Source organism: Salvelinus fontinalis, chromosome 29 (assembly GCF_029448725.1).
Source record: "Salvelinus fontinalis isolate EN_2023a chromosome 29, ASM2944872v1, whole genome shotgun sequence".
NCBI lineage: Eukaryota > Metazoa > Chordata > Actinopteri > Salmoniformes > Salmonidae > Salvelinus > Salvelinus fontinalis.
This window is the reverse complement of record NC_074693.1, coordinates 27,469,319-27,489,650: the sequence shown is the minus strand read 5'-3', so window position 1 is coordinate 27,489,650 and position 20,332 is coordinate 27,469,319. Positions and strand designations below refer to the sequence as shown.

At 41.8% G+C, this 20,332-nt stretch overlaps 4 protein-coding genes across 5 annotated transcripts in view; all 4 read right to left on the bottom strand.

Moving 5' to 3' along the window:
• The window catches only part of LOC129827758 (protocadherin gamma-C5-like), a 231,123-nt gene that overhangs the window by 196,564 nt on the left and 14,227 nt on the right, over positions 1-20,332 (bottom strand). The gene's annotated exons all lie outside the window — the stretch shown is intronic.
• Positions 1,916-4,941, bottom strand: LOC129827766 (protocadherin gamma-A11-like). Its single transcript, XM_055888928.1, has one exon. The coding sequence runs from the start codon at positions 4,756-4,758 to the stop codon at positions 2,356-2,358; it is 2,403 nt and encodes an 800-aa protein (XP_055744903.1). The 5' UTR covers positions 4,759-4,941; the 3' UTR covers positions 1,916-2,355.
• Positions 5,343-10,124, bottom strand: LOC129827765 (protocadherin gamma-A10-like). Its single transcript, XM_055888926.1, has one exon. The coding sequence runs from the start codon at positions 9,440-9,442 to the stop codon at positions 7,007-7,009; it is 2,436 nt and encodes an 811-aa protein (XP_055744901.1). The 5' UTR covers positions 9,443-10,124; the 3' UTR covers positions 5,343-7,006.
• Positions 15,912-19,280, bottom strand: LOC129827764 (protocadherin gamma-A11-like). The gene has a single exon (XM_055888925.1). The coding sequence runs from the start codon at positions 19,051-19,053 to the stop codon at positions 16,603-16,605; it is 2,451 nt and encodes an 816-aa protein (XP_055744900.1). The 5' UTR covers positions 19,054-19,280; the 3' UTR covers positions 15,912-16,602.

The following is a 20,332-nucleotide window of genomic DNA, read 5'->3' as shown; positions in this document are numbered from 1 at the left end:
TATCAACGTAGCATATGATGCCAACCCTAAGCCATCCTTGACACTGATTTCCATTTCATATGAGGATTCTTCTTCATAATCTAGTGACCCAACAACTGTAATTTCTCCTGTTTTATAGTTTAGAGAAAACACATTACTTTTTTAATCTGAAACATGATCAAAGGCATATGTTACTTCGCCATTGGGTCCCTCATCTCCATCCGTAGCACTCACTGTAACCACTACAGTATCTAAAGGAGAGTTTTCAGGCAGACTGGCTTTATAGACGGCCTGGCTAAACACTGGGGCGTTATCGTTAGCATCCAGTACAGTGACGTGTATGACTACAGTACCTGATCTCTGCGGAGTGCCTCCGTCAGATGCAACTAGTATTAGATTTATCTCTTGCTCCTTTTCACGATCTAACTCCTTGTCTAACACTAATTCACCGTACTTGCGTCCCCCATTTTTTGTATTAACATTCAAAATGAAGTGATCATCATTTTCTAGAGTATAGCTTTGAACCGTATTCTGTCCTATATCAGCATCATGGGCCTCGTCTAGACAAAAACGACCATCTTTGGCTACAGATTCTCTTATTTCCATTTTGATAATCTCTTCCTTAAGAGATTGCAGCTCCAAAGGATCCTCCAATAAAAGTTCCTGGTTTAAAACACGCGAAACCTTCTTGCCACAAAGCCCCTCTCTGTCAAGCCTTCCCGCAACAATCAAATCCCCAGTACTCAGATTAACGTCACAATAACGTTTTTGGTTCCCTTCGGTGTCAATATGGGCCTTACGAACGGACAGTCCTCCTGCCCCCAGCCCGAGATACTTGGCTATATTTCCAATCACAGATCCGCGTTTCATCTCATCCGGAAAATAATATCTCAGGTCTCCATTGGTGAAGTGCAGCGGTAGAAGAAAGAAAACAAAGCCGCAGATCAGGCCTGTCATCGAGATTCCTTTGTGACTCATCCTGGGATTAAAAACGTCAAAATAATATATAGTCTAAATACTGCAGTGTAAAGAAATAGTAATACACAAAAAGATACCGTTTGATCAAAATGATATCCTCAAAATGTGCATGCTATATTTGTCTGTCTCAAATCTTTCCGCAGCTAATTGGTACACGAACACCCGATCCTTATAACAACACCAGTAGGTGGAGAACAGTATCTATAAAAACGTAGCTGTTGAACAGCGACAGAGTGAGTACCCTTCAGATATTATACATATTACCTGACATTCTTTTATATTGTCCAGGAAAAGTCGTTCTAGGCCTCTGAATAACCTAGGCTGAATTGATTTGTAAACTATTGGAAATAACCAATAGAAGACCAAAAAACGACATTGTAAACATCACAAAAACATGAATTATTGCCAATCATCCTGTGTTGATATGAGTTAAGATCAGGTAGATTAAAGACATTATACAATAGAGCACATGCGAGAGGGGGTGCAGTAGGCTACAATTCAAATATCAAATGTATGCAATTTATGGTGCTGGTCATTCAGCCACAACAACTCATCAGTGCAATAAACAAAAACAGAGTATGGCAAGGAATGTAAGTTATGACAGTCAACAACCATTATTAGTAAACCCTACTGGCATAGAAGGGAATTGTGTGCGTTTTCAGCACCATGGACAGCGACAAAGCGAGGCGCTGCCAGTCAGAAATTTAACACCACTTTTTAAAAATGTATTTTTACTTAACTAGGCAAGTAAGTTAGGAACAAATTCTTATTTTCAATGACACCCTACCCCTAACCCGAGCGACGCTGGGCCAATTGTGCGCCGCCCTACGGGACTCCCAATCACAGCCGGTTGTGATACAGCCTGGAATCGAACCAGGTTCTGTAGTGACACCGCTAGCACTGAGATGCAGTGCCTTAGACCGCTTGTGCCACTCCGGAGATGCATTCTCTCATCACTGACTGTAAATAGCTCTCCATATTAGGAAAGTATTTATCTCATTCCCAAAACAAGCTAAATATTCCTTCACTCAAACAGAGTCAAATATCAACCCATTTCCCTTAACCTCAAAACTGTGCAGAGTATATGTGAAAAATTCAATCACAAACAGTAGGCTACATATCCCACATCACAAACCACACCACATAATGTTAACATCTGTGGATTTCTCACTTTAATTTAGGGGTGATTGAAAAAAATCATCCAATGAGTTGCAAAGTACATCACAACTGGACAACAAACAAGTTGCCTAAATAGACAAGCTGAATTACACATTCCTGTGTAAACATGGGGAGAATGATTTTCTCCAAGGTAATTTAAAAAGAAAATCCTCTTAGCTGTAATTTAATAAAAATATATCACATTCAAAAACATATCAAACCAAAAGAAGTTGATTTTATTTACAGTAACGGGCCTACCTCTGGTGAACCATCAGAGCCATCAAGCTCTTCGGCAAAGTCTGTTGGAGTTTTTTTCAGAGTCTGGTCCGCGGGCAGTGTGTTGTCATTGTAAGATGTGACGAACTTGAAGTCACTTGTGTGCGAGCCCGTCGTCAAGTATGCGTCATAATTGTAAGTGCTGCGGAGAGTTCCCACTCCATCCTCCTCTGCGTAGTTGGGAGGGAGATACGCACTGGGGATGACGACCGCTCCGTCAAACAACAGTCGGGGCTTTCTCCTGCGGCAAAACCTCACGGCCAAGATGACAAAAATGAAGGCGAGGAAAAAGGTGGAGACGGACACCAGCGCGATGATCAGATAAGAGGTGAGTTTGGAATTGCTCTCATCATAAGCGACATCTTTCAGTTCTGGCACTTCAGCCAAGTTATCAGAAATCACCAAATACATGCTACAGGTGGCAGAGAGAGAGGGCTGTCCGTTATCTTTCACTGACACAATGAGGTTCTGTTTCATGCTGTCAGATTCAGAAATGTCCCGCTGTGTCCTGATCTCTCCGCTGTGGAGACCAATAGTGAAAAGTCCCAAATCAGTGGATTTGACTATATGATAGGACAGCCAGGCGTTCTGCCCGGAGTCCGCGTCTACCGCTATCACCTTGGAAACCAGAGAGCCCCCGTGCGCAACTTTGGGGACCAGCTCCGTCATGAAGGAGTTTCCCTCCGGGGCGGGGTATAGTATCTGAGGAGAATTGTCATTCACATCCGTTATGAACACACTGACCGTGACGTTGCTGCTGAGTGGAGGAGAACCGTTGTCTCTAGCCACCACGTAGACCTTAACGCTCCTGAACTGCTCATAATCAAACGACCTCACAGCGTGGATCACTCCCGTGTCTCCGTTAACGGATAAAAACGAGGACACTTGGACACCATTCACCTCACCAGGTAAGAGAGAATAAATCACTGTTCCGTTCTGTCTCCAGTCTGGGTCCCGTGCAGTAACAGAACACACGGAGGAACCGGGTTTGTTATTTTCAGTCACGTGGGCTTTATAGGACTGTTCCTCAAACACAGGTGGGTTGTCGTTGACGTCAGCTACAGATAACGGAACACTTTTAGAGGAGGACAGAGGTGGCGAGCCCTCGTCGGTGGCAGTGATTGTAATATTGTAATCAGACACTAGTTCCCGGTCCAGTTCCCCCGTGGTCACCAGAGAATAGTAGTTTTTGATGGATGGCACCAGCTTAAAAGGAACGTTTTGTTGAATGGAGCAGCGGACCTGTCGGTTATTCTCAGAGTCTCTATCCTGCACGTTAATGATGCCCACCTCTGTACCAGGTGACGCGTTCTCGGATATGGGGTTAGTCAGAGATTTTAGATATATCACAGGGGCGTTGTCATTTACGTCAGTTATTTCTATTATAACTTTGGCATATGAAGCTAAACCTAAACCATCTTTCGCTTTGATACGCAATTCAAATGACGAAACCGCTTCGAAATCAATTGTGCCTACAACACCAATTTCTCCTGTTGGACGGTTGATAGAAAATATTTTCTTTACTTCTTCTGAAACATGACCAAAGTCATACGTGACCTCCCCATTCACTTCCTCGTCTGCATCGGTAGCCTTCACTGCAATTACTGCAGTATTTAAAGGAGAGTTTTCAGGCAGACTGACTTTATAGACGGCCTGGCTAAACACTGGGACGTTATCGTTAGCATCCAGTACAGTGACGTGTATGACTACAGTACCTGATCTCTGCGGAGTGCCTCCGTCCACAGCGGTAAGCAACAGCTTCAAATCATGCCTTTGTTCACGATCAAGCTCTTTCTCTAGAACAAGCTGGACAATATTACTATCTACAGCCAATACGAAATTCTCATTTCTTTCTAGTGTGTATTTTTGGACTGAGTTTTGTCCTATATCCGCATCATGAGCCTCCTCCAATAGGAATCGAGTGCCTTTATCTGCCGATTCTCCTATTTCCATATATATCATCCCCTCGTTAAATTGTGGTCCGTTGTCATTAATATCTTGGATGTGGAGGTTGATACGATGAAGCTCCAAAGGATTCTCTAATAAAAGTTCCTGTTTTAAAACGCATGAAGACTTTTCGCCACAAAGCCCTTCTCTGTCAATTCTCTCCGCAACAATCAAATCTCCGGTACTCAAATTAACGTCACAGTACCGATTGTCGTTCCCTTCGGTGTCAGTACGGGCCTTACGGATAGAAAGTCTCCTCGCCTCCAGCCCGAGATCCTTGGCTATATTTCCAATAACAGATCCGCGTTTCATCTCCTCCGGAAAAGAATAGCTCACGTCTCCATAGGCGGAGTGCAGCGGTAGAAGAAAGAAAGCAACGCCGCAGACCAGGCCTGACATTGAGATTCCTTTGTGTCCCATCCTGGGATTAAAACGTCGAACAACTTGGTTAGATTTTGAAATGGAAACAAACAGTATTCCACAAAAAAATATTTAGCCTGATGAAACTAGTCAGAACACAATGTGCACGCAATTTGAAACGTCTCCAATCTTTTCTACAGCTCAGTGGCACCCGAGCGTTGTGACAACACCAGTTGGTGGGGAACTGGGTTTATCCAAGCATAGCTGGTGAACAGCGACATGTTGAGCATATCTTTAGAAATTACACAAAGCAACGATTTTTCTAAATATTTCATCAAAAGTTAAGTATGCTTATAAGTAAGCTGCTCTTTAACTATTGGGGATAACTTTTACCTCCAGTGTCTTGAAATAAGCATAACCAACTATACGGATAGGAACGGGCATTATATTAAATCACAACAGATAAATCATTGTATGAAAACCGTCTACATACTCTGGTGAAAGAGACATAACAAAATAGTTTAGGCCTACATATCTGGTTCGAATCCCGAGCTACTAGGTAAAAATCTGTCAATGTTTCCCCCCGAGCAAGCCCTAGTAGCTCTGGATAAGAGCGTGACAAGACAGTCAAACTGTAGGCGGGCTTCCATTGATCCAAGTTTATTCGACAAAAGCAATGTCACAAAACAATTAATTGCGACACATGTAATGGAAACTGCAGCCATAGGAGACATTTTCTAAAGATAAAACCTGGTCTCAGAGCATTGTAAATGATTCTTTACGTAAATCCAAGACACCCCATTTAGCATGATATGTTACGTTTCAAATTGTATGTATTAAGGGTAGGGTTAGGTGAAGGGAAGGGTTAGCTAACATGCTAAGTAGTTGCAAAGTAGCATAAAAGCAGTAAGTAGTTGAAAAGTTGCTAATTAGCTATAATGCAAAAGTTGTCCGATGAGATTCAAACTCGCAAACTTTGGGTTGCTGGAAGTTTGCGTTATACGCCCACCCATCCACCACGACAAACCACCCTACTTTCGTTTTTGCCTTAAGTAACCATCTGTCTTATGTAAACATACTAAACATATTATACATACTAAATGAAGAGCCTAGGATTTACGTACAGAATAATAGGAAATTCTCTGAGACCAGGTTGAAAGATCGACATAATTTTTATCCATTTAACGGGTGGATTTCTCATTTTTTTCTAACTTTCTTGATTTCGACAAATGATGATGTAAAGAAACAACAAAATGATTGACAAATACTTTTGAAGGTTCGTGGGGCACGTGATGTAATCATGTAACAATGAGCTCCACTCCACATTAAATTCCAAATTCCTACTGCTTGCAAAATAAAAATGTATACTATAAAAAAGTACGTTTCTTTGCAGGACAAGATTTGTCCTGACTTTAAAGAATGTCCGAATTGCTTCGCCTTGCGTTTCTGGTTGGCTGGTAATTTTCACCAATCAATTATTTCAGATCTACAGGATTGCAAGTTTCACCATAGCATGGACTTTGGCGATACTGTCACATGACAATTATTAGAATATGGCAAAAATGTATCAATTATTGCATTCTGTCTACGCTGGCTTTCGCAGGCTACCTGAGAAATTAAACAGTTAGGTGGAAGTGCATACAGACTCTCGATCAGTTGTTAATGAGCAATTTCTCTAAATGGTTAATGGAAACACTTCAACCACTAGATTTATATTCCACGCTGTAGGTTCTTTGGAAAAAGTGTTGTTTTAGGTGCGACGTCATTGCGTCCAGCTGTTTTTATCGACACAAGATAGTTCAATAGAAACGCACCCTAGCAAGCAGTTGCCGCGTATATTTTCTATGCAAACTTTTTTAATGTCGACGAAGAAAATCACTGGGCAAGTTACTGGAAAGAGGTAATGCTGAATGAGCGTTAGCCTACAGAGATGTTCTGAATTTCAGCACCATGGACAGCTACACTGTAATAAACTCTCCACAGACAGCATTTACTCATTTTATTTTAACCTCAAAACTGTGAAGCATGTAGGCTATGTGAAAACTCCACCTAGTACAACAATCACAAACACACCCCATTGAAAAAAGGACATTAGCATCTGAAGACTGAGGCTATCAGTTAAATAGCGAGGGGATGAAAATAATCATCTAACAAAATTACATATTTCCTGAAACCTTAAGCATGCGTAAGCTGCCTAAATAGCCCAGCTAGAGAATTGAGTAAGTCCTTGGGACTAGTGAATTCTCCAGGGGGAAAAAGAAGAAAATAAGTATAGCCTCTATTCCATCATGTTGGTCTTAAAGCAAATCTAGATGATATATATTTGCAGGCCTACCTCTGTGGACACACCAGAGTCATCAAGAGCCTCAGCAAAGTCTGTTGGAGTTTTTCTCAGAGTCTGGTCCGCGAGCAGAGTGTTGTCGTTGTAAGATGTGACGAACTTGAAGGCACTTGTGTGCGAGCCCGTCGTCAGGTATGCATCAAAATTGTATGTGCTGCGGAGAGTTCCCACTCCATCCCCCTCTGCATAGTTTGGAGGGAGATACGTGCTGGGCATGGCGACCGCTCCGTCAAACAACAGTCTGGGCTTTCTCCTGCGACAAAACCTCACGGCCAGGATGACAATAATGAAGGTGAGGACAAAGGTGGAAACAGACACCAGCGCGATGATCAGATAAGAGGTGAGTTTGGAATTGCTCTCATCATAAGAGATATCTTTCAGTTCTGGCACTTCAGCCAAGTTATCAGAAATCACCAAATACATGCTACAGGTGGCAGAGAGAGAGGGCTGTCCGTTATCTTTCACTGACACAATGAGGTTCTGTTTCATGCTGTCAGATTCAGAAATGTCCCGCTGTGTCCTGATCTCTCCACTGTGGAGACCAATAGTGAAAATTCCCGGATCAGTGGATTTGACTATATGATAGGACAGCCAGGCGTTCTGCCCGGAGTCCGCGTCCACCGCTATCACCTTGGAAACCAGAGAGCCCCCGTGCGCAGCTTTGGGGACCAGCTCGGTCATGAAGGAGTTTCCCTCCGGGGCGGGGTATAGTATCTGAGGAGAGTTGTCATTCACATCCGTTATGAACACACTGACCGTGACGTTGCTGCTGAGTGGAGGAGAACCGTTGTCTCTGGCCACCACGTGGACCTTAAAACTCCTGAACTGCTCATAATCAAACGACCTCACAGCGTGGATCACCCCCGTGTCTCCGTTAACGGATAAAAATGAGGACACTTGGACACCGTTCATCTCACCAGGTAAGAGAGAATAAATCACTGTTCCGTTCTGTCTCCAGTCTGGGTCCCGTGCAGTAACAGAACACACGGAGGCACCGGGTTTGTTATTTTCAGTCACGTGGGCTTTATAGGACTGTTCCTCAAACACAGGTGGGTTGTCGTTGACGTCAGCTACAGATAACTGAACACTTTTAGAGGAGGACAGAGGTGGAGAGCCTTCGTCGGTGGCAGTGATTGTAATATTGTAATCAGACACTAGTTCACGGTCCAGTTCCCCCGTGGTCACCAGAGAATAGTAGTTTTTGATGGATGGCACCAACTTAAAAGGAACGTTTTGCTGAATGGAGCAGCGGACCTGTCGGTTATTCTCAGAGTCTCTATCCTGCACGTTAATGATGCCCACCTCTGTACCAGGAGACGCGTTCTCAGGTATGGGGTTAGTCAGAGATTTTAGATATATCACAGGGGCGTTGTCATTAATATCTGTGATGTCTATTATGACTTTAGAATATGACGCTAACCCTAAACCATCCTTAGCTTGAATACGCAATTCAAATGAAGACAGCTCTTCATAGTCAATAGATCCAATAACTCTGATTTCACCCATTTTCGAATTGATGAAAAACATGTTCTTATCCTCCTCTGACACATGGCCGAAGTCATACGTCACTTCCCCATTCACTCCCTCATCTGCATCTGTAGCACTCACTGTAACCACTACAGTATCTAAAGGAGAGTTTTCAGGCAGACTGGCTTTATAGACGGCCTGGCTAAACACTGGGGCGTTATCGTTAGCATCCAGTATAGTGACGTGTATGACTACAGTACCTGATCTTTGCGGTGTTCCGCCGTCAGATGCAGATAGCAATACTCTTAACTCCCGTTCCTGCTCACGATCAAGCTCTTTGTCCAGGACTAGTTCAATTACATTTGTATCAACACTCAAAATGAAATGACCATTTCTTTGTAATGTATATTTTTGGACTGCATTCTGTGCTATATCTGCATCCTGGGCCTCTTCTAATAAGAAACGGGCTCCTTTAATAGCTGATTCTCTTATCTCTACTTTTATCAATTCATCTTTAAATTGCGGGGAGTTGTCATTTATATCTTGAACATGAAGACTGATACTGTAAAGCTCCAAAGGATTCTCCAATACAAGTTCCTGTTTTAAAACACACGAAGCCTTCTTTCCACAAAGCCCCTCTCTGTCAATCCTCTCCGCAACAATCAGATCTCCGGTACTCAGATTAATGTCACAATACCGTTTGCGGTTCCCTTCGGTATCAATACGGGCCTTACGAGCGGAAAGTCTGCTCGCCTCCAGCCCGAGATCCTTGGCTATATTTCCAATCACAGATCCGCGTTTCATCTCCTCCGGAAAAGAATAGCTCACGTCTCCATAGGCGGAGTGCAGCGGTGGAAGAAAGAAAGCAAAGCAGAAGACCAGGCCTGACATTGCGAATCCTTTGTTCAGCATCCTTAGACTTCCAACAACATCCATAAATATAGTTAACCAGATCGATGTAAGGAGAAAGTATTCCACAAAAAGATCAACATTCACCAGAATCTCAAAACAAAATATGTGCGCAGTCTGACCGTTTACCTCTACTGTTTTCTGCAGTGAAATTACACCAGAGCTTTGTTAATGACAACACCAATGGGTGGAGAGCTGTATCTATTCTACCTCCGCTGGTGAACAGCGACACTATGAGCACCATTCAGAAATTACCCATATTTACCAATACACACTGGCATTGGTCTAAATAGGCCTACATTTCAATAAAAGTAGTAAGTAAACTGTATTTGCGTCATCAAACATTGGAAACAAGATATATACCTCCAGCATATGGGAATAAAGAAAAAAGGGAAGAAAAAAAGTCACGGAAGAAGAAAAAAATAACCACTGTTCTCACAAAAACTATTCGCACTGTTACGATCGTCTTGCTGTGAGAGATTGGACCAAGGCGCAGCGTGTGCAAAATACATCTTCTTTATTAAAAGAAGAGAGAAACAAACAAGAAACGAACAACTATAAACGAACTAACAAAAATAACAAAACTGACGACCGTGAAGCTAATAAGACAAATAGTGCTGACACAAACAGTACACATAGACAATTACCCACAAACAGCTAAAGCCTATGGCTGCCTTAAATATGGCTCCCAATCAGAGACAACAATAACCAGCTGTCTCTGATTGAGAACCAATTCAGGCAACCATAGACTTTCCTAGACACCTACACTGAACACTAACCCATCTACTCTACGTTAACCCCCTAAACCATACAACCACCCTTGACAATACAAAAAACACATACCTTCCCCATGTCACACCCTGACCTAACTAAAATAATAAATGAAACAAAGAATACTAAGGCCAGGGCGTGACAGTAACACGCTAAAGGGTGGAAAGTAATAGGCTAGCCCTGCTGTCAAACTAGAATATAACACGCTAAAGGGTGGAAAGTAATAGGCTAGCCCTGCTGTCAAACTATAATATAACACGCTAAAGGGAGGAAAGTAATAGGCTATCCCTGCTGTCAAACTAGAATATAACACGCTAAAGGGAGGAAAGTAATAGGCTAGCCCTGCTGTCAAACTAGAATATAACACACTAAAAGAAGGAAAGTAATAGGCTAGCTCTGCTGTCAAACTAGAATATAACACGCTAAAGGAAGAAAAGTAATAGGCTAGCCCTGCTGTCAAACTACAATATAACACGCTAAAGGAAGGAAAGTAATAGGCTAGCTCTGCTGTCAAACTAGAATATAACACGCTAAAGGAAGGAAAGTAATAGACTAGCCCTGCTGTCAAACTAGAATATAACACGCTAAAGGAAGAAAAGTAATAGGCTAGCCCTGCTGTCAAACTAGAATATAACACGCTAAAGGGAGGAAAGTAATAGGCTAGCTCTGCTGTCAAACTAGAATATAACACGCTAAAGGAAGGAAAGTAATAGACTAGCCCTGCTGTCAAACTAGAATATAACACGCTAAAGGGAGGAAAGTAATAGGCTAGCCCTGCTGTCAAACTAGAATATAACACGCTAAAGGAAGGAAAGTAATAGATTAGCCCTGCTGTCAAACTAGAATATAACGCGCTAAAGGGAGGAAAGTAATAGGCTAGCTCTGCTGTCAAACTAGAATATAACACGCTAAAGGAAGGAAAGTAATAGGCTAGCCCTGCTGTCAAACTAGAATATAACACACTAAAAGAAGGAAGGTAATAGGCTAGCCCTGCTGTCAAACTAGAATATAACACGCTAAAGGAAGGAAAGTAATAGGCTAGCCCTGCTGTGAAACTAGAATATAACACGCTAAATGGAGGAAAGTAATAGGCTAGCCCTGCTGTGAAACTAGAATATAACACGCTAAATGGAGGAAAGTAATAGGCTAGCCCTGCTGTCAAACTAGAATATAACACGCTAAAGGGAGGAAAGTAATAGGCTAGCTCTGCTGTCAAACTAGAATATAACACGCTAAAGGGAGGAAAGTAATAGGCTAGCCCTGCTGTCAAACTAGAATATAACACACTAAAAGAAGGAAGGTAATAGGCTAGCCCTGCTGTCAAACTAGAATATAACACGCTAAAGGGAGGAAAGTAATAGGCTAGCCCTGCTGTCAAACTAGAATATAACACGCTAAAGGGAGGAAAGTAATAGGCTAGCCCTGCTGTCAAACTAGAATATAACACGCTAAAGGGAGGAAAGTAATAGACTAGCCCTGCTGTCAAACTAGAATATAACACGCTAAAGGGAGGAAAGTAATAGGCTAGCCCTGCTGTCAAACTAGAATATAACGCACTAAAGGGAGGAAAGTAATAGGCTAGGTCTGCTGTCAAACTAGAATAAAATGTGCTAACGCCTTAGAAAATCAACTGCTATTTTCAGAAACACACCAACAGCGGAACTCCGTTACAGTGCAGAAAAAAGGCTCTAACGCTTCTCATCATTATCTAAATAGCACTATGTTTGGCTCTTTTGAAATGCCTTCCAACAAGACCTATATCAAACTATTCCAAATAGAACCAGCTATATTTTTTGGGGTGCCGCCTTTCGGATGGGACACCTAATCATCCCCTGCTTTCAATTGGCTCACCCCCCCCCCCCCCCCTCTCTCGGCTGTAATTATTCTCCAGAATGTGTTCTCAGTCAACTTTCCTGGTAAAATAAAGGTAAAATAAATAAAAAATAAATATGCAACACGATCTCTGTAACACTAAAACTGTGCAGTGTCCCACGAAAAATACAGTTTATTTATCATTCCCAAACCAAATTATATAATATAATTTGCGAACACTGCCTTGAAATTAGCAGGTTTGATTTCAAAGCATGACATAAAACAAATTAATCATATGTGGAGCTAAAATGCATTGGAAAATATAAGCACGGATAGATGACATTCTAAATATACAAGTCCTGTGGAAACATTGCTTTCATCATGTATCACAAAAACACTTTAGATATTGTAAAATCTGTTATAGTGAAACACCTGCTAGTGTAACCGATGTGAAATGGCTAACTAGTTAGCGGTGGTGCGCGCTAATAGCCTTTCAATCGGCGACGTCACTTGCTCTGAGACCTTGCTCTGCAAGGGCCGCGGCTTTTGTGGAGCGATGGGTAACGATGCTTCGTGAGTGACTGTTGTTGTGTGCAGAGGGTTCCTGGTTCGCGCCCGGGTCGGGGCGAGGGGACGGACTAAAGTGAAGACTCTTACATTGATACTGTTGACCCGGATCACTGTTTGCTGCGGAAAAGGAGGAGGTCGAAAGGCGGGTGAGTGTAACCGATGTGAAATGGCTAGCTAGTTAGCGGTGGTGCGCGCTAATATCCTTTCAATCGGTGACGTCACTTGCTCTGAGACTTTGAAGTAGTGCTCTGCAAGGGCCGCGGCTTTTGTGGAGCGATGGGTAACGATGCTTCGTGGGTGACTGTTGTTCATGTGTGCAGAGGGTCCCTGGTTCGCGCGAGGGGACGGACTAAAGTTATACTGTTACACTAGACAGCCTCTACAGTTCAAGCCTACTTCTGGGGACCTCTGAGAATTGTGCCCCATTCTGGGATTAAAAGGGTCGAACATCATAAAGCCCTAGATACTGCCGTGTAAACAAATACTATTCAACAAAAGATGCAGTTTGATGTAAATCATTTACACAAAATGTGCATGCAGTTAGATTATTGTCTACAGCTAAATGGCACCCAAAATCAGTGGGTGGAGAACTGGATCTATTCAGACACAGCTGGTGAACAGCGAGACGGTGAGTACACATGCACACGGACATAATTAAATAGGCATAATCAACAGAAATAGGATTTTCTGCATGTTCAGCACCATGGACAGCAACACGTTGAAGCCTCAAGTTGCTCTTCAGTCACCCAAACCACTTATACAAAGACAGTATCAATCTTTTTTAACCTCTTCCCATGGAGCAAAAAATTAAAATCTAGGTAACAGAGCAAAACTCTTTTATCATCCCATTTCCTGAAACCTCAAAACGGTGCTGCGTGTACGTGATAAAGAGGAGCAAAAAAGACTGTATAAAAAAAATAATACAAATACTGACCTATAATATTGTACACAAATAAAAGTTATATGATTTCATACTAATACAATTGCTCAGAGAAAAACATTTTGTATAACAAGTAATACAACAATCTCAAAACATTTGTTGTAAAAAATTATTGGCAGCCATGTTTTCAATACTTTTTGCACCCTCCCCTTGCAGTGATAACGGTATCCTAGCCTTTTCTATAAAATAAAAAAATATGAGATTGGAGAACACATTGGGAGGAATCTTAGACCATTCCTCTCGACAGAATATTTCAAGATCCTCGATATCCTTAGATCTGCTCTTATAGTGCTTTCCTCTTCAATTCAAACCACAGGTTTTCAATGGGGTTCAAGTCCAAAGACTGAGACGACCATTGCAAAATGTGGATTTTATGGTCAATGAACCATTTCTTTGTGGATTTTGATGTGTGCTTTGGGTCATTGTCTTGCTGGAAGATCCACTTGCGGCCGAGTTTCAGCTTCCTAGCAGAGGCAACCAGGTTTTTGGCTAAAATGTCCTGGTATTTGCTAGATAACTTATGAGGTTTTTTTCTGCATTGCATCCTTCTTTCGAGCCAAACTGGTGTGCGTGGCCAAAGAGCTCTATTTTACGTCTCATCTGACCATAGCATCTGGTGCCAATCCAAGTGCCAATGCCGTTTAGAAAACTCCACGCTTTTACATTTGTTTATTGCTCTCAATAAGGGCTTTCTATGGCAACCCTTCCAAATAGCCCATTGGCATAGAAGTGGCATCTAATTGTAGATTTGGAGACTTGGTAACCCCAAGATGTGACTTTTCTTTGCCTGCTGAACCATCTTACTCACTGTGCGTGGGGACAAGATACACTTGCATCCTCTTCCAGGCAAGTTTACAACCAATTCAGTGGTTTTACATTTTCAATTATTGCCCTAATAGGAGTAAGTAGAATATTTGGTTTTCCAGTAGTGTTTTTTTAGACCTAATGCCTGATCTATGAAAGTCAACAACGATTTGTCTCTCTCTTCATTTGTGAGTTTGTTGCCTTTCCCCCTGGTGATGGACGAGAAAGGACTTTACATGCGTGTTAGCTCATTTTTAGACCCAAGGGAAACAGGAAGCCTTGGAAGGCCACAATACACTTAATGAAGATGAGATCAACTTTAAAAAGTAGAATGTTAATGTAGATTTAAATTTAGTTTGATTTATTCACGAGAATCATGGCACTGGCAAAAATATTGACACCAATCTTTTTGAGATTTTATTTTTTACTTGTTACACAAAATCTCTTTCTCTGAGCAATTATAGTAGTATAAATGAATATGATTTTGCACACAATAGCTCTATATTTGTATTATTTATTTTATGCAGTCTTTGTTGCTCATCTTTATCAAGGCTGTCAATCATTTTGGAGGTGACTGTAATCACTGTAGGAACAACCTCACTCCTGAGTGGCGCAGCGGTCTAAGGCACTGCATCTTAGTGATAAAGGTGTCACTACAGACCCTGGTTTGTTTCCAGGCTGTATCACAACCGGCCGTGATTGGGAGTCCCATAGAGCGGCGCACAATTCCCAGCGTCGTCCAGGTTAGGGTTTGGCCGGGGTTGGCCGTCATAGTGAATAAGAATTTGTTCTTAACTGACTTGCCAAGTTAAATCAATAAACTAACCCCATCACAACTCAGATTATATATCAGCACCTCAATATTTCTCACTTCAACTGAGTGGGTCAAAACAATCATTTAACAGGCGACATTACAAATTACATCAAACCTGGAGCCGATCAACTTGCCTATACACTGTCAAACTTTTCCCTGTAAATTTACAGAATTATATTATCAGCAGAGTTGCCAGGCGAATACTGTAATTGTAAATATTTTACAGTAAATATTTTAATACTGGGATTAATTAATTAAATTCATTGAGGGGAGGCGGGTTTGTATTTTACAGTATTTTAGTGTAATTCCATGGGATTGGTGCAAGCAGGTTGGCAGCTAGGTAATGTGTTTTCATATTACAGCATATCAAACAAATATATATAAATAATTGGTGTTTAAAATCACTTGCACAATCACGTGCACATTTACAAAGACTTCCAAATGTTCAGTGACTACAGGGAAAAACAGACCAAGAACATAACAAATACTCAACCATTAAAGGTTAGATGCTTGCTGCCACTCTAATCTATCCCCTACACATATTGAATTCGTGCCTCAAAATATGTTAATGAGCCAGAAACAACCATACCATATAGAGGTCAAAAGGTTTTTGTCAAGCAAAAAATATGGTAGGGTAATATATACTGATATATACTATACTAATATATACTATATATACTGTGGGGTGGAAATATAGTACAATGTTAACTTATTTACAGTAACGTACTGTTAAACCAACGTTTTATTGGAATCAAGGGATCATCTACCATTTACCAGATACGCCTAATATCACCCAGAGGGCATCATATTTATGGCTATAAATAGGTAATACAGTAAATTGCTGTTTGTTGTTTTTACAGTATTATACAATAAAACTATGTATGTAACCAAAGAAAAGCATAATTACAACACTAATTCAAAACCTACAGTATGTTATGTGCTGGTTTGTGTTGGTAGGTGTTGGGAGAGAGAGAGACAACGAGAGAGAGAGAAGGAGATGGAGTTAACATTGGGATTGGGTACAATCTTAGATCTATGATCAGGGGCAAATCTATTCAGGGTAAGGAATTAATAGTCTGAACCTCATGTGTCTTACCCACCGCATGAGTTTGGTGCCTGAAACTGAAAATTGTAATCTACAGTAGGCATAAATTATTACTGTAAAAAAATGGAGTATAATGCAATCATTTTTACAGGAGGCTTCCAATTACAATGAATAAAAGCATTTTTCAGCATTTTACCCATAATGGAGTGAAATCTATAGACTGTAAGCTATTCTGTAAAACACATTTAACAATTTCTGTTGTCTCTTTCTGTTGCAAATACAGACTGACAATGTAGACAAACATTGGAAAAAGAATGTATTACTGTGAAAAGTGTGATTTTCTATAGGACAAAGGATCTTGCTCTAATTGAGAATGTTATTATTTTGCTAAGCATGACACCTGAACATGTATGGAAAAGTTTAGCCTCAATTTAATAAAACATAAAACCAAAGGTATATTTTTGTTTACAATAACGTCCTACCTCTTGGGACCCTTCGGAGTCGTCAAGTTCTTCAGTAAAGTCATTTGGAGTTTTTCTCAGATTCTGGTCCGCGGGCAGTGTGTTGTCGTTGTAAGATGTGAGGAACTTGAAGTCACTTGTGCGCGAACCCGTCGTCAGGTATGCGTCATAATTGTAAGTGCTGCGGAGAGTTCCCACTCCATCCCCCTCTGCGTAGTTGGGAGGGAGATACGCGCTGGGGATGGCGACCGCTCCGTCAAACAACAGTCTGGGCTTTTTCCTGCGGCAAAACCTCACGGCCAGGATGACAATGATGAAGGTGAGGAAAAAGGTGGACACGGACACCAGCGCGATGATCAGATAAGAGGTGAGTTTGGAATTGCTCTCATCATAAGAGACATCTTTCAGTTCTGGCACTTCAGCCAAGTTATCAGAAATCACCAAATACATGCTACAGGTGGCAGAGAGAGAGGGCTGTCCGTTATCTTTCACTGACACAATGAGGTTCTGTTTCATGCTGTCAGATTCAGAAATGTCCCGCTGTGTCCTGATCTCTCCGCTGTGGAAACCAATAGTGAAAAGTCCCGGATCAGTGGATTTGACTATATGATAGGACAGCCAGGCGTTCTGCCCGGAGTCCGCATCCACCGCAATCACCTTGGAAACCAGAGAGCCCCCGTGCGCAGCTTTGGGTACCAGCTCCGTCATGAAGGAGTTTCCCTCCGGGGCGGGGTATAGTATCTGAGGAGAGTTGTCATTCACATCCGTTATGAACACACTGACCGTGACGTTGCTGCTGAGCGGAGGAGAACCGTTGTCTCTGGCCACCACGTAGACCTTAACGCTCCTGAACTGCTCATAATCAAACGACCTCACAGCGTGGATCACCCCCGTGTCTCCGTTAACGGATAAAAACGAGGACACTTGGACACCGTTCACCTCACCAGGTAAGAGAGAATAAATCACTGTTCCGTTCTGTCTCCAGTCTGGGTCTCGTGCAGTAATGGAACACACGGAGGAACCGGGTTTGTTGTTTTCAGTCAGATGGGCTTTATAGGACTGTTCCTCAAACACAGGTGGGTTGTCGTTGACGTCAGCTACAGATAACTGAACACTTTTAGAGGAGGACAGAGGTGGAGAGCCCTCGTCGGTGGCAGTGATTGTAATGTTGTAATCAGACACTAGTTCACGGTCCAGTTCGCCCGTGGTCACCAGAGAATAGTAGTTTTTGATGGATGGCACCAGCTTAAAAGGAACGTTTTGCTGAATGGAGCAGCGGACCTGTCGGTAATTCTCAGAGTCTCTATCCTGCACGTTAATGATGCCCACCTCTGTACCAGGAGACGCGTTCTCAGGTATGGGGTTAGTCAGAGACTGTAGATAAATCACAGGGGCGTTGTCATTAACATCTGTGATTTCTATTATCAATGTAGAGTAGGATGCTAACCCTAAACCGTCCTTTGCGCTGATCTGCATTTCATATGAAGACTCCTTTTCATAATCTATTGGACCAACAACTGTAATTTTTCCAGTCTCATGATCAAGAGAAAATACATTGCTATTTTCATCTGAAACGTCATCAAATTCATAAGTAACTTCCCCATTCACTCCCTCATCTGCATCCGTAGCACTCACTGTAACCACTACAGTATCTAAAGGAGGGTTTTCAGGCAGACTGGCTTTATAGACGGCCTGGCTAAACACTGGGGCGTTATCGTTAGCATCCAGTACAGTGACGTGTATGACTACAGTACCTGATCTCTGCGGAGTGCCCCCGTCCATCGCTGTCAGTAATAACTTGATTTCATGGTGCCCCTCGCGGTCTAGCTCCCTGTCTAACACTAACTCGCTGTATTTGCGTCCACCACTTTTGGTTTTGACATTCAAAATAAAATGTTCATTTCTTTGTAGTGTATAGCTCTGAACCGTATTCTGTCCTATATCAGCGTCATGGGCCTCATCTAGAGAAAAACGAACGCCTTTGACTGCTGATTCACTCATTTCCATTTTGATTACATCCCTTTTAAACTGTGGGGAATTATCATTTATATCTTGGACATGAAGACTAATACGGTGAAGCTCCAACGGATCTTCAAGCACAAGTTCCTGTTTTAAAACACACGAAACCTTCTTGCCACAAAGCCCATCTCTGTCAATCCTTTCAGCTATAGTCAAATCTCCCGTACTTAGATTAATGTCACAATACCGTTCGTGGTTCCCATCGGTATCAACACGGGCCTTACGAGCGGAAAGTCTGCTCGCCTCCAGCCCGAGATCCTTGGCTATATTTCCAATAACAGATCCGCGTTTAATCTCCTCCGGAAAAGAATAGCTCACGTCTCCATTGGCGGAGTGCAGCGGTAGAAGAAAGAAAGCAACGTAGCAGACCAGGCCTGTCACCGAGATTCCTTTGTGCCCCATCCTGGGATTAAAACGTCAAAACACAATATAGACTTGATAATACAATGTGAACAAATAGTATTCCACAAAAAGGTTCAGCTTGATGAAAATAATATCCTCAAAATGTTCAAGCAATCTGACCGCGTCCAATATTTTCTGCAGAATGACATCCGAACACCCGAGTCTTGTTACAACAGCAGTGGGTGGAGAACTGGATATATCCAAACACAGCTGGTGAACAGCGACACTGTGCGTACTCAACAGAATGTACATGATTTACTTACAGTTCTCTTAATGTTTTTTAACAGAAGGTTATAAATACGCTTAAGTAAGTTTATTTGGTCAATTAACTATTGGAAAACGAAAGAGAAACACAGAAAACGATAGGTGTCACGTTCTGACCATAGTTCTTGTGTGTTTTACTTGTTTTAGTGTTGGTCAGGACGTGAGCTGGGTGGGCATTCTATGTTGTGTGTCTAGTTTGTCTGTTTCTATGTTTGGCCTAATATGGTTCTCAATCAGAGGCAGATGTTTTGTGTTGTCTCTGATTGGGAATCATATTTAGGTGGCTTGTTTTGTGTTGGGGTTTGTGGGTGGTTGTCTTCTGTCTTTGTGTTCTGCACCAGATAGGACTGTCTCGGTTTTCACGTTTGTTATTTTGTATTTTGTATAGTGTTCACGTTATCGTCTCTTTGTTTATTAAACATGTTGAACACTAGCCGCGCTGCATTTTGGTCCTCTTCTTCATCCCAGGAGGAAAGCCGTTACAATAGGATATTAAACCATACAAACATAAATTATTAAAATCACCCCCACTCTTTTTCCATCAGTTAAGATCAGGTATACTATGAATAGAAAATACAACACATCTGCAAGAGAGGCAACAATGCAATATATCCGATGCTGGTTCCTCAGCCAGAGCAAACTCATAACTGCTATAGAAAAAACAGAGCATGGGAAGGAATAAGAATATGGTCAAACAGCGATCAATAGTAAAGCCTACTGGTTTAAATAGGATTTTAGACATTTCAGCACCATGGACAGTGACACTGCTCTCCCATCACTCTGTTACTAATAAATAGAAAGGACCAACTGGCTGGAATCATTTACTTATAGAAATCAGGGCATTAAAATCACACCGTGAAGTTAAGATAGCCCCTTTTCCAATGTTAAGAACAAACTGTTTGTGTTTTTAACTAGTAGAAACGTCAACATGTGACGATATTTGTAATTATGTATATATTATAGGCAGCCAACTTAGTGTTATTAGTTGCATCATTTATTTGTATTTGTTGTAGGC

Excerpts from the sequence above, each read along its gene's own strand:
- LOC129827766 (XM_055888928.1), bottom strand. The coding sequence starts at position 4,758 with ATGGGACACAAAGGAATCTCAATGTCAGGCCTGGTCTGCGGCGTTGCT.
- LOC129827765 (XM_055888926.1), bottom strand. The coding sequence starts at position 9,442 with ATGGATGTTGTTGGAAGTCTAAGGATGCTGAACAAAGGATTCGCAATG.
- LOC129827764 (XM_055888925.1), bottom strand. The coding sequence starts at position 19,053 with ATGGGGCACAAAGGAATCTCGGTGACAGGCCTGGTCTGCTACGTTGCT.